Source organism: Ascaphus truei, unplaced genomic scaffold (genome assembly GCF_040206685.1).
Source record: "Ascaphus truei isolate aAscTru1 unplaced genomic scaffold, aAscTru1.hap1 HAP1_SCAFFOLD_3299, whole genome shotgun sequence".
NCBI lineage: Eukaryota > Metazoa > Chordata > Amphibia > Anura > Ascaphidae > Ascaphus > Ascaphus truei.
This window is the reverse complement of record NW_027456289.1, coordinates 1-12,500: the sequence shown is the minus strand read 5'-3', so window position 1 is coordinate 12,500 and position 12,500 is coordinate 1. Positions and strand designations below refer to the sequence as shown.

Here is a 12,500-nt window from a genome sequence, read left to right as displayed (position 1 = left end):
CTGTGCTCTATCCACACCAACTACCCTCTTGAATCTTCCTATGGATGGACTGCACGCTACTGATCCTGAGAGTGCCCCCTGAAGGAGCAGGTAAATGCCAATGTGCCTTATTTAAATCCTGCTGTCATGGACATAGTTCCTCTTTATTATGCTGTCAGGGTGATTATTGTGTACATCCCGGTGGTTGTCTCAACTGACTCCACTTGTCACTTCCCCTACAGTCATCACGCAGATTTATTGCATTATTGAGGGGCACTCCATCATCGCCGGACCTCCTAATTAAGGATCTTATTAACAATATGCTTAAGGATGTTACCTGCTCAATTTTGAGCACCACATATACCACATTCCTATAAGTTTCAGGAAGAAGGAATTACTCCATTTGTACAGCTCTTAGACCTTCTCAATGGCGCACATGGAAAAACTCCTACAATATTTACACAGAAACATTTTGGGGCTCTAGGATAAGAATTCACTGAACAAAGCCAATAAATGTATTAGGCTGAACAAGACCCAGTCGATTAACCTAACAATAGACACCAGTTTGCAAAGCTGTGTACTGTTAATATTTCCGAAAGGAGACCAAGGCAAAATATATTGGAACTTCAGGTAAATATTCAAGGAGCTTCTTGCATTCTCAGAAATACAGAAACGTTCCTTAGTAAGATTATACATAAGCAATGGCAGAAGTTACCAAGTGGGCTCTCAGCTACGTATATATCAGGAAGCAGATTGTCTCAGCAACACTTGTTGATGTCATGCTTCTATCAAAAATATGTCAATTCTGTTATCTATCACAATACGGAGGATTTCCTTCAAATGGTGATCTACTCAAGACATTCAAGTGGAGAAGGTGCATATACCACATGTTCTAGAGTTACTTGATGAAGCTTTCAATATGGGTATTAGGTTAGCATAGGTTCAGGCAAGTGTATTAGGGTCAATCAGTTTCGTATGGTAACATATGCAGTGCGTTGTCCAGGACTAGATCATGAGTGAGAGCTCTGTTGTACTCCTGGGATCTGAGTCTTAACTTACAAAAGACTAGTTTAGCTGCAACAACACACAGTTTCCCAGCACGCTCAAACCCCAACACCCACCACATCATATATATGTGTCAAAAGGAGTGCTACTGAGCGTGGCAACTGTATACAACAAAAGACAGGGGAGCCCAATGCTACATCCAATTGACAAAACATACAGTATATGGTAATGAGTACAAAGTTAAATACTTCAATAATAATATTGTCTTGGTTATTTAGTTAAACCCTTTGGCCAAAGCGTCATAAGCCTGCATACCAACGTCAAGGTATAACCAAATTTGCAGGTCCTAACACTACACTGTGAACCTTTCCTTTTACCTCTGTATGAGGGGAAATAACCATAGTAGGTCCTGTCCATACAGCAAAATGAGAAAAACCTTAGTTAACCTGAGTTAAAAAGGTGGGGAGGGGTGAGCTCTGGAAGGAGGGGCCACCTACCCCCAAACAACTGTTGCCAGTTAGAAATTGAATTAATTCACCTGCAAATTTGGTTATACCTAAACTCATGCTGTGATGGAGAATCCATAACAATAGAAAATATTGAAAGTACTTTTTTTGATCTATACAATAGTGAATTAGATGAACAGCCATAAAAAAAGTGTTGAATGTTGACTTATGAGGCGAAATATACCGTACAATAGATTTATCAACCCACAAAGACAAGATATCCTAATCCACAATGACTTGTTGACAAAGTTAAAAGACTGCGTGGAAAAGATATATTGTTTGTTGGGAAACTAGGAGATGTACTTTTTATTCTTTTTTGTTTTTCTTTGCAGAAGAATACATGGCAAATAATGGATATCCTGCTTACACCACGTCATGTGCATGGTTAGGATATTCAGACCAACAGTTACAAAAGGTTTGGATACTTCATATTTTATCATTGATTAGCGAGTCATTTTCCTCCCAAATTAAATCATGTTCTGATTTTTTTATATATCTATTTCTTCTTTGTTTTTTTGGGGCCATTTTGCATTGAAGGTAGTTAGTAATTAACAATCAAATATTCTCAGAGTGTGACTAGTTAATGCCCACCAAATGTCTGTACTGCGACCCACAAGTGATCTTAGTTTTATTTATAAAAGCAAATCACTGATTATTTGTAAATTCTGCCAACGTTTTGCACATGGAAAAATGTGTATGTTTACAGGCATGCTGTACAATTTGTAGGCCATGGGCTAGAATTTTGGGACAGGTTATTAATGGTAAGTTGTTCTTCAATTACGCTGTAGACATTTAATTATCATTATTATATTTTAGCTATGTACTGATGCACTGAAGGATGGCTGGACAAGGTAAGAAATACCATTCAACCAAGCTGGAATTTGTTATGGTTTGGTTGACTCTGTATCATGTTTCTTAATACTCGTCTAGTGTAACATGGATGAATGGAGGACCACAGAGTATAGTCATACCAGCATACTGGATGAAGGGAACCTCGCGATCATGTGTTATTAGTTACCATGTTTAGGTAGCAAGAGAAGACAGAAAAAAAGAAGATAAAGAGGAAATAAAAGACTTGAATTTAGACTAATCCTAAATTTGAGCTGAATCTCAGATCTGTGCAATAAACTATTGGTTACAATTGTGGCAGCTATGTGTGCTAATGATGATGTGATACAAGGCCCTGCAATGCATTGTAACACAATGGAAAGGAAACCCGCCAGATACCTGAAGTAAAATTACCAGGAAGATTTGATGGCTCATGAAAAAATATGTTGTATACTTTTATTATTTTTTTTCTGTTCAGGTTCAAAGTAAAAGTTGGGGCAGATTTAGACGATGACAAGCGAAGGTGTAAACTCATCAGTGATATGATTGGACCGAACAACCAAATGGTAAATATGTTTGTTTATATGAATACATCTTTACAAATCTATTTCTCAGTACTGCTAACTTTGTTTTCCCCCAACACATTCTTTAAATGTAGGCACGGTGGACACTACCCAATTTTACCTTCTTTTTAATTCATGGACAACATTACAGCAGAACTTGATTCACCCTGGAAATGAACATTTATCATTACTTAACCTTTTCTTTTATATGATTCCAAGCTGGTAAAAGCATATATATATATATATATATATATATATATATAAAGCAGAAAGTAGCCGTGTTAGTCCAGTTGCGATAGTGCAGAATAAATGAGTTCTTCAGTATTAGGTGATACCTTTTTTATTGGACTAACAATTTATGTCATAGGACAAGCTTTCGAGAGTTCTCCTCTCTTCTTCAGGTCAAGCAATACTGATTTACACAGGAATCAATGCTAAAACAGTGTAGAGAAAAAAAACAAAAAAAAACAGATATTTACTGTAGATAAGGTTGGGAGTTAAGTGTTTGAAGCCAAGGGACAGTGTCAAAGAAAGGTGGGGAAGGGATGCTGGGGGGGGGGGGGGGGAGAGAAAGTGTGGATAAGAATAGAGGCAAGCAGGATAATTACAGACAATTTTGGTAGGGTGTGAGAAAACCCATGTCCACATTAAGTCCCTTGGTTTTGGTGTCAAAGAGTCTTATCATTCTGAGCTCAAATGTTTTCCGTTAAAAGCACCCAAGAACGGAAAACATTTGAGCTCAGAATGATAAGACTCTTTGACACCAAAACCAAGGTACTTAATGTGGACATGGGTTTTCTCACACCCTACCAAAATTGTCTGTAATTATCCTGCTTGCCTCTATTCTTATCCACACTTTCTCTCCCCCCCCCCCCCCCCCCCCAGCATCCCTTCCCCACCTTTCTTTGACACTGTCCCTTGGCTTCAAACACTTAACTCCCAACCTTATCTACAGTAAATATCTGTTTTTTTTTTTTTTTTTCTCTACACTGTTTTAGCATTGATTCCTGTGTAAATCAGTATTGCTTGACCTGAAGAAGAGAGGAGAACTCTCGAAAGCTTGTCCTATGACATAAATTGTTAGTCCAATAAAAAAGGTATCACCTAATACTGAAGAACTCATTTATTCTGCACTATATATATATATATATATATATATATATATATATATATATATATATATATATATATATATATATATATATACATATATATATATATATATATATATACATATATACATATATATACATATATGTATATATATATATGTATATACACAATGTTATGTGTCACGACCTTTATTGCAACAAATAATTATTTTTTCTTTTAGCGGAAAGAAGAAAGGTTTTTTTTTCTCTCAATGATATTTACTTCCATGCTTTATATGTATTTTTTACCACTCTAATAGTGTCCTATACTGAGGCTGTTTATGCCATGCCTTGTGTAATTGCTATTTTTCCCCCCACCAGTACGAACCAAAGTACTCATAACAATTAACAGGAGCAGATTAAAAAAACAATTATGGCTCATATCGACTAAGTTGTCTTCTGCCATAAGACGCTGGAAGACACCTTATTGTCTTGAATGAGCTTTAAAGCAGGGAAGGGGTCTTATGGAAAAGACTGCTCAGTAAATATGGCTCTATATAGTTTAAATTGAGCCTTTATACACGCGTAGACAGGAAATACTTATGCAAAATGCTTGCTCGGATTGTCGATATCACCCACGAGTACAAGCATGGACACGCCCACACCGATTATTAGTAAAATATGGTTTATTGAAATACTTCGCTGCGGACAGTATTAGAGTGAGGATACCACACGCACGGTTTCACCAGGGGAACCCCCACACCATGCACAGGTGCCTGGAAATTCGAGTTCTGTGATCGCATATTTTTTAAGCTAAAATATTATTCATTAGAAATTGAGCATCTTATATATTTGTGATGCCCTGTATCACAAAACATCTGGTGAGGTCAAATGATCAAAAGTGTAAGATACTTTTCAGTGCTTTTCGATTGAGTAACATATATATTTTTTCATATTAATGAGAAACTATAAATATATACATGTTCATATTCAATAAGAGAAGATGTTACCATATTACAATATGGAAATTCATGTGATACACAGTGTTATGTTTTAGTTAAATCATCAACTAATGTATCATGCTAATGACTTAAAAAAAACGTCACCTATATATTTGTGCTATATTTACTAAGCAGGGCTATTCCATAACACACTTTCTGGTACCACTTAGCAAATGAATGGGCTGCAAGGTGTCTTATGGAATAACACTGTTTAAGTGAATTGGCCATGAAGGGCCATATTTACTAAATGGTGAATAAACAATACTAAGCTGTGCTTTGCCATGACACACCTTCCACGCCCAGAGGCACTTCACATCCCGAGTGCATGGGCTGTAAGGCATCTTCGGGTGCCAGAAGATGTCTTATGGACTGTAAGTTGTCTTCCAGCACCGTAAAGTATCTTATGGCATAGCACCAACCTAAGGGCCAAGGACTTCCAGCTCAGGTCTATGATTTCTACAGAATCATTACACAAAAAGAGAGCTAAATATTCCTAATATTGCTGTTTTTTTTTTTTTTTTTTTTTCTAAATATGTGGAGGGGTTGTACTTTTAAAATGGAATAGTAAGGTTAATGTTATGATTTTGTTGTTTTAGATGCTTGATGCAAACCAGAGGTGGGATGTGAATGAAGCCATACATTGGGTTTCAGAATTAGCCGTGTTTAAACCTTTATGGATCGAGGAGCCTACATCACCAGACGATATCCTTGGTCATGCAACTATTTCAAAGGTTACATAACTGTTTTCATCTGAATCCTTTCAAGCTTATCTATTTCCTAATCGATAAACCCCATATTTAACGCCAAAGAATTTTATACTCTTGATAAATATAAAAATCTCACTTGGCATGCTATCAAAAAGCAGAATGAAGGTAGGGTTTTGGTATGTTTGGCCCATAGGGGAGGGGGAGAGGAGAGAGAGAGTGTGTGTGTGTGTGTGTGTGTGTGTGTGTGTGTGTGTGTGTGTGTGTGTGTGTGTGTGTGTGTGTGTGTGTGTGTGTGTGTGTATATACACACACACACACACTATATATATATATATATATATATATATATATATATATATATATATACACACACACACACACACACACAAATAGTAGCGCTATTTGGTTAATAGTTATAGTGAGTAATATGTGTAAATATAATGTGAAAAGAAAAAAACTATGGAAGTGAATAATTAGGAAAAATAATAAATAATTAATGGAAGATCACTGCATAAATCAAATAAATTGGTATACACATACATGTCCGGTATTCTCTCATTTTCTACCGGACAGAGTAACCAAATACCGGGCAGTCTGGTTCAATACCGGACACCTGGCAACCCTAACATTGTCATTAGCCACTTTAAAGGCTCAGATAGGCATGGTTTTAATTAGGAAGAGGTGTAAGAAGTAGGAAACCCTGGATCAATGATGATTGCCATTTTTTGTTCACATGAGGCAAATTACTTTATCTCCTCCAAGAAAGTACATTGTAAGCTCTCCAGGCCAGGGATTAATTGTACCTTGTATACCCTGTGTACATTGCTGTGTATATTGGCAGAACTAGATCTAAATAAATGATATTTTACATGTTTTACATGTTTGAAAAATGCATTATAGTGACTTTGTTTCTTACTTAGGCATTAGCGCCACTGGGAATTGGTGTCGCTACAGGAGAGCAAGTAAGTTTTCAGTGTCTTGATTTGTTTGTGCTCTGCATATTGAAGGGACCTTTGATAAAGTGCATGTGACAGCTGCAGATGTGTTACAATGTTCACCGATTATGAGATTACAAGACTTTAAGAACCTAGCAGCTGTTTAGCTGCCTGAATGTCCCTGCTTGAAAGGAAACCTGTTTAAACCCAGAAACACAAAGAGACTTTGTTTGTTTTTTTTAAGTAGTTAAGAGAGGGACTAGCATTCCAATGTGTGGTATGTCTGACACAAAATGATCATGTCTTTCATTCAGCATCTTCAATGCGAGATTAACACTTGCAATGTCTGTGCCTGATATAGCAGCTCTGCATTGAAGGCGTTAAGATATCCTTTTTGTTTATTTTAATGCTTAGCTTGTATTCGTTTATATGGTTATGTAGGAATATAACGCTTATATATTCCATCAAGTAGCCTCAGTCTTACCACAAAATACATGCTCTGTATTTTGAACATTTGGCTACAAATATAATGGTTACAACCAAGTGAAAAATCAGGACAATAGGCCATATTTACTAAGCGGTGCTCTGCCATAAGACACCTTGCAGAGGTGGAAGGCACCTTAAAGACCAAGAACTTGAATCGGTGGGTGTTTCCAGCGGTGGAGGGTATCTTATGGAGTTAGCACACCTTTAGTAAATTTGGGCCAATATGTACTTTCAAATAGCATTTACATATCTAGGTCTTTGCCTCAAACATTTGTCTGACAAGCAATAAATATACCGTAAGAATATAAAACCGTATAACCCTTCTCTTCATTGGGATAGTCCTCGAGACAGAAATCATTAAAGTACTCACTGTATCCTCCCCAATACCCCTCAAGCGTGCAGTCGGTATGGAGTCGAGATATCCAAAAATTTGTAGTGCAGCGCACAGCAAAAACAGAGAACAGGGTCAAGAGAATAAAAAATCAATGTATTAAAGAAACCATCAAAGGAGGCAGCCCGCCAACTTGGGGATGTGTCCTCCTACTCTGGACTACCAGGACACCCACAAATGACTTTATGGGGGAATTGCTAGATTTGGGGTCTATTACCAAGGTCCTCTCCAAAGAGGAGGTGGGATTTATAGTGAACCCGAATCCTGTGGACCCCCATCTACCAAAGATCCACAAGACATTGGTTGACCCTCCTGGTCGACCTAGTCTCAAGGATTGGATCTTTGGGAGATGGGCTGTCCCGTTATGTCAATAACTACCAACAGCCATTTGTGAGGAAACTTCCTTCCTTCAGATTGAATCAAAAGTGCATTTGGGTGACCCTGGATGTGGTATCTTTCTATTCAATTATTAGACATGATCTGGGGTTGGCGACTGTCTGCCATTTCATAGAAGGTCCAGAGTTCAATACTCAACACCACATTTATTCTTGAAGCTATTTCTTTTTTTACTCACGCACAATTATTTTCTTTTTAATCACAAATTGTATTTACAATTAAAGGGCACGGCTATGGGGGCACGTTTGCCCTCTCCTATGTGGAAAAAAATTATGGGGTGGTGGGAAAATTAGTTTACTTATGTTGGCACGAATCACAATATCATCTTTTATAAGCATTTTATAGATTACTTAATTATTATTTTTAAAGAGGACACAGACACTTTAATTTCTTTTTTTTTTTAAACTATATTAATGTTAACACTTTTGACTTAAAATTCACACACGATTTTAATTTACATCACATTCACTTTCTGGACCTTCTTTGTATATCGATATAGACCAAAATAGACGGACAGATGTGGTTAGGCAACTCAACTTGAGGAATGAATTCCTTAGAGCGGACAGTGCTTAGTACGCACTGAACATGGATTCTGTACACAGGTGCATCTTCCAGGATTTCTTCGGCCAGAAGGCCAGCAAGAGTCCTGCTGTGTCTGTGCTCCGATGCCACTCGTGCAGACGGTGCTCTACCAAAGGACCATCTTCAGCCGAATTACGCTGCGATAGGTGCTCGTCAGGGAATGTCTTCGCCCTGTGGCAAAACAGTTAGGTGTTCTGTGATGTGCGTTACTTAAAACGCCCGGCCAAAAGTGCCACAAAAACTTGACGTAACTCCATCCTGCACACCTGGCCCTAAGGCCTTGGAAGATTGGTGCCCATGCATTAAAAAAAAAAAAAAAAACAGTGAAAAGTCTGTGCCAAACATGCTTGTGCCAGTAAAGGCTTTCAGCAGGACTAATAGCCAAACTCGCGGACAGAGTCCCAGTTAGTATTTGTTTCCATTAATTGGCTAATAGCCTACATACAGGAGAATCTCGTGCAACAGAAGGAGACCACATTCAGGTCAGTAAAAATAACACAACTTACCTGTAGAACCAAGAAGGGAACAAAAGCAGGCACTTACCTGCTTTTGAAGCTGACATACCTTCAGAGGAGCATTGCATATCCTGCTGCAGCATGAAAATGCTCCACAAAGGATCTTAATAAATCATAGAAAGCATGCCATGCCTAGGGATAGCACCACCATGGCTGTGGCCCTCACGCTGCCAAGCTATGTAGCATCAAATCGACAGCAGCAAGATCAGCTTGCCCGCTGAATACCACAAATGCAGGGGGTGTGCATTTTTGGAACAATTGCTAAGACCACATCTTCTTGATTCCCACTGGCCAAACAAACGTATCGTGGCACTAGTGGACTTCAGGAAAATCTCTTTAGCTGGTAATAGGGAAGCCCTGTACCAAGATGATGTACCAGAAAAATAAACTGTGTGACCAGAGAACCTACCCCTTCCCCGGTAGTATAAAAATAACTTATGTGGAGGAGAGCAGGGACCCCAATAGGGGCTGATGAGCCCGATTTGTTGAAAGTTGTGTCCTACATCAATGTGGGTGGTGCGTAATTCCCATTAATTTGTATCGGAATAGGTAGGACTAAGAAAAATATATATTTTTTTTAATATGAAACCGTGCGATCCTTATTTAGTTATTTTTTGCTATATTTAGTTTGATCTTTACATATTTGTTGACAGTATAATTTCTTTAAAGATGACCAAGGATTTGGCTCCACTTCAGCCTCTGAGAAAATCTTTATTTCTTTTCTTAACGACTCATATTTGACAATCTAAGACAGGTACTGACTGCCCAATCAATCAATCATTTTTTTTTTTTTTTTTTTTAATTATCATTGATTTTCTTTCCATTTTTTTGGCTTGCAGTGCCACAACAGGGTAATGTTTAAACAATTTCTTCAAGCCAATGCTCTCCAGTATCTACAGATCGACAGTTGCAGATTGGGAAGTGTCAATGAAAACCTGTCTGTGCTGCTGATGGCAAAGAAGTTCAATAGTAAGATTATGATTACACTACATATCAGAAACAACGGGTCACTCACTGACAACAACAAAAAGGGACGTTGGTAGAAAGAGATGGCAAATTGTTGAATCTGTATTAGCCTCTGCCAAACAGGTTAATGCAATTCACAGCATTCTACAGTATGTTCTGCACTGGGAATTGTGTAACCACAATGAATATTTACCAGGAAGTAATATATTGAGGTACTTCTTGTTTTCAAGAATGTCCTTGGCACAGAGTTATGTTAATACATGGTTGCATTCAATGCACAGTGGTAATACATTACATCTACAGACATTTCATGGACAGTTAATTGATAATATGATTATGGGCTTATGTAACAGCTACAGACAAGTTAAAATGGTATTAGAAGAGGTACGACACGTCTGCATTGTGTTATGTTAGAAGACTTTACCCAACCTAGTAATGAGCAGCAAAAGGCAGCAAACAGCCGACACCCTTTATCTGCCGCCAAAGGATGTCTGCCTTTGGGGCAACGCAGATTTAGGCTGAAGGGGTTCTGAATGAATTCAGCTGGGCTTTGAAATTCCTTTGTCCAGTCAGAAACACTGCAGGGGTGGGGCTGACAAAACACATAGCAGCAAGAAATCCCAGATATTAACCCTTAGGACGCTGGTTATGTGCAGAGGGGAGCAGTTCTTGGGGGAAACCCTTTTAGACATCAGCCTTTGGGGCGAGACAGGTGTAGGCAGTAATTTAATTTCCATAACACATGCCCCTCTGAGATATAGCTCATTGGTTACATCATAATGTACATAAGGGGAAAAAAATAATGTACATAAGGGGGGGAAAAAAAGATCAGTGCTTCATAAAAAAAACCTCTGTGGTAATATAAAATTTGTATCAGAAATCGCTGCTCTCTTGATTGTATATATGAGATTCTCCTCTCAAAGTTCATTATCCTTCCATTTGGAATGATTCCAGTATCATTTAATTTGTGAGTATTTAGTTTAATGTTCTGGTAGATATATCGCTCACCATCAGGCATGTACTGGAGTCGATTGGGCCACAGAACGAACACCGGCAAGGTAACCCGCTGCCTGATGTGCAAAGCGCACATGGGCTGAAAGGCAGGTGGGGGGGGGGGGGTGCGGAGGAGGAGAGAGGAAAAGTGAGAAACAGCAGGGGTCATTCACAGACATAAAAAAATGACTTCAGTAGCAAAAGATTGCAAATTGTTGAATTGGTCATAGCCTCTGCCAAATGTCCTAATGGGATTCACAGTATTTTACAGTATGTTCTGCACTTGGAGTTTTGTAATCACAATGAACAAACACAGATTACTGCTCTCTGTACAATGAGGTTTCATGTGCAGCAGTGGTAAACATGATATATTTCAAGGACGGTCCTTGAGCTTTCCAGCGGGCTGCACATTCCATGTCTCTGTGTGTGCCCCCGAGTCGCCTGTTGCCCATCAATGACATACAGTATTGATAAGGCAAGTAAAAACATTTTGGACCCTAACCAGACTGTTAACCCATTCAGTTCCACAAAGGCTATGCCCACATGGCTCTAAAGAGGTCAAACGGATCATTGTTTGAAAGAGTGCAGGAAATGTTTGTTATTCATTATTATAATAATCAAGGAAAGTGGTTTTATACTGTGCTGTATAAATCCAGGTGTGCATAAAACATGGCACCTTTTGGCAAGTTGCATATAATTTAGAAGTCAAAGTTAGCTGGGTGGGGGATCACTAACTTTGACTTCTAAATTATATGCAACTCACCAAAAGGTGCCATGTTGTATGCACACCGTGATAAATCACATTCCAGTGCAACATTCTCAGAGGCAGGTGGTAAAAAATAAGGCATCTATTGAATTTGATTCAAATGAAGAGAAAACTTACAAAAATGGGTAGACATTAATAACACCTCGTGTATTAAATGTTTTTCATGCCACTGAGACTCAGAGGCCAGTTTTTTTTTTTTAAAGAATATTCATCTTATATAATATTGTATGGCTCAAGCCTATAATTGTGGGGGCCGTAGGTACCTCCCACAATAACTTTAAATTCCGGCCTGTCGCCCATTCTCAGTCCATTTCCCAATCCTCAGTCCGTTTCGATTATCACTGACCATAATCCTCCCACCTCCTTTTTTTCATTCTAAACCTCCTAGGATAGGCCCCATTTTCAGACCTAAATTGTTTAATGTCCAGGGAAAAATCCACTTCATATTCATCACATGCCCTCACATGTTATGTATTACTTTTATAAAAATATTTATTAAAAAGGCAGGAAGCGCACCCACAATAGGTATTTATTTCACTTCTTAAAATGTTTTGTTTAAAATGACTTTTTTGTTTTCAGTTCCCGTCTGTCCGCATGCTGGAGGAGTTGGGCTTTGTGAACTGGTACAACATTTGATAATATTCGATTATGTTTCAGTTTCACAAAGTTTGGAAAACAGGTTAGTGTTTTTGTAACAGAATGTAATGAAAAAAAATGCAATACACATCTCTACCCCTTACCAAAGTAATAATTAATAAAATAATTGTCTATGCGCTTCATCTTTCTAAAA

The 12,500-nt window shown here is 38.2% G+C and overlaps 1 protein-coding gene across 1 annotated transcript in view; it reads left to right on the top strand.

Moving 5' to 3' along the window:
• LOC142483508 (mitochondrial enolase superfamily member 1) overlaps positions 1-12,389 on the top strand; it is a gene marked incomplete at both ends in the record, with an annotated part of 21,852 nt that extends 9,463 nt beyond the window's left edge. Inside the window, 7 exons of the mRNA XM_075583506.1 lie at positions 1,823-1,905; positions 2,307-2,341; positions 2,797-2,884; positions 5,570-5,704; positions 6,601-6,642; positions 9,825-9,954; positions 12,290-12,389. Of these exons, the coding sequence (XP_075439621.1) occupies positions 1,823-1,905; positions 2,307-2,341; positions 2,797-2,884; positions 5,570-5,704; positions 6,601-6,642; positions 9,825-9,954; positions 12,290-12,389 (613 nt within the window). The remainder of the gene's footprint in view (positions 1-1,822; positions 1,906-2,306; positions 2,342-2,796; positions 2,885-5,569; positions 5,705-6,600; positions 6,643-9,824; positions 9,955-12,289) is intronic.
• Between the last annotated feature and the right edge of the window lie 111 nt (positions 12,390-12,500).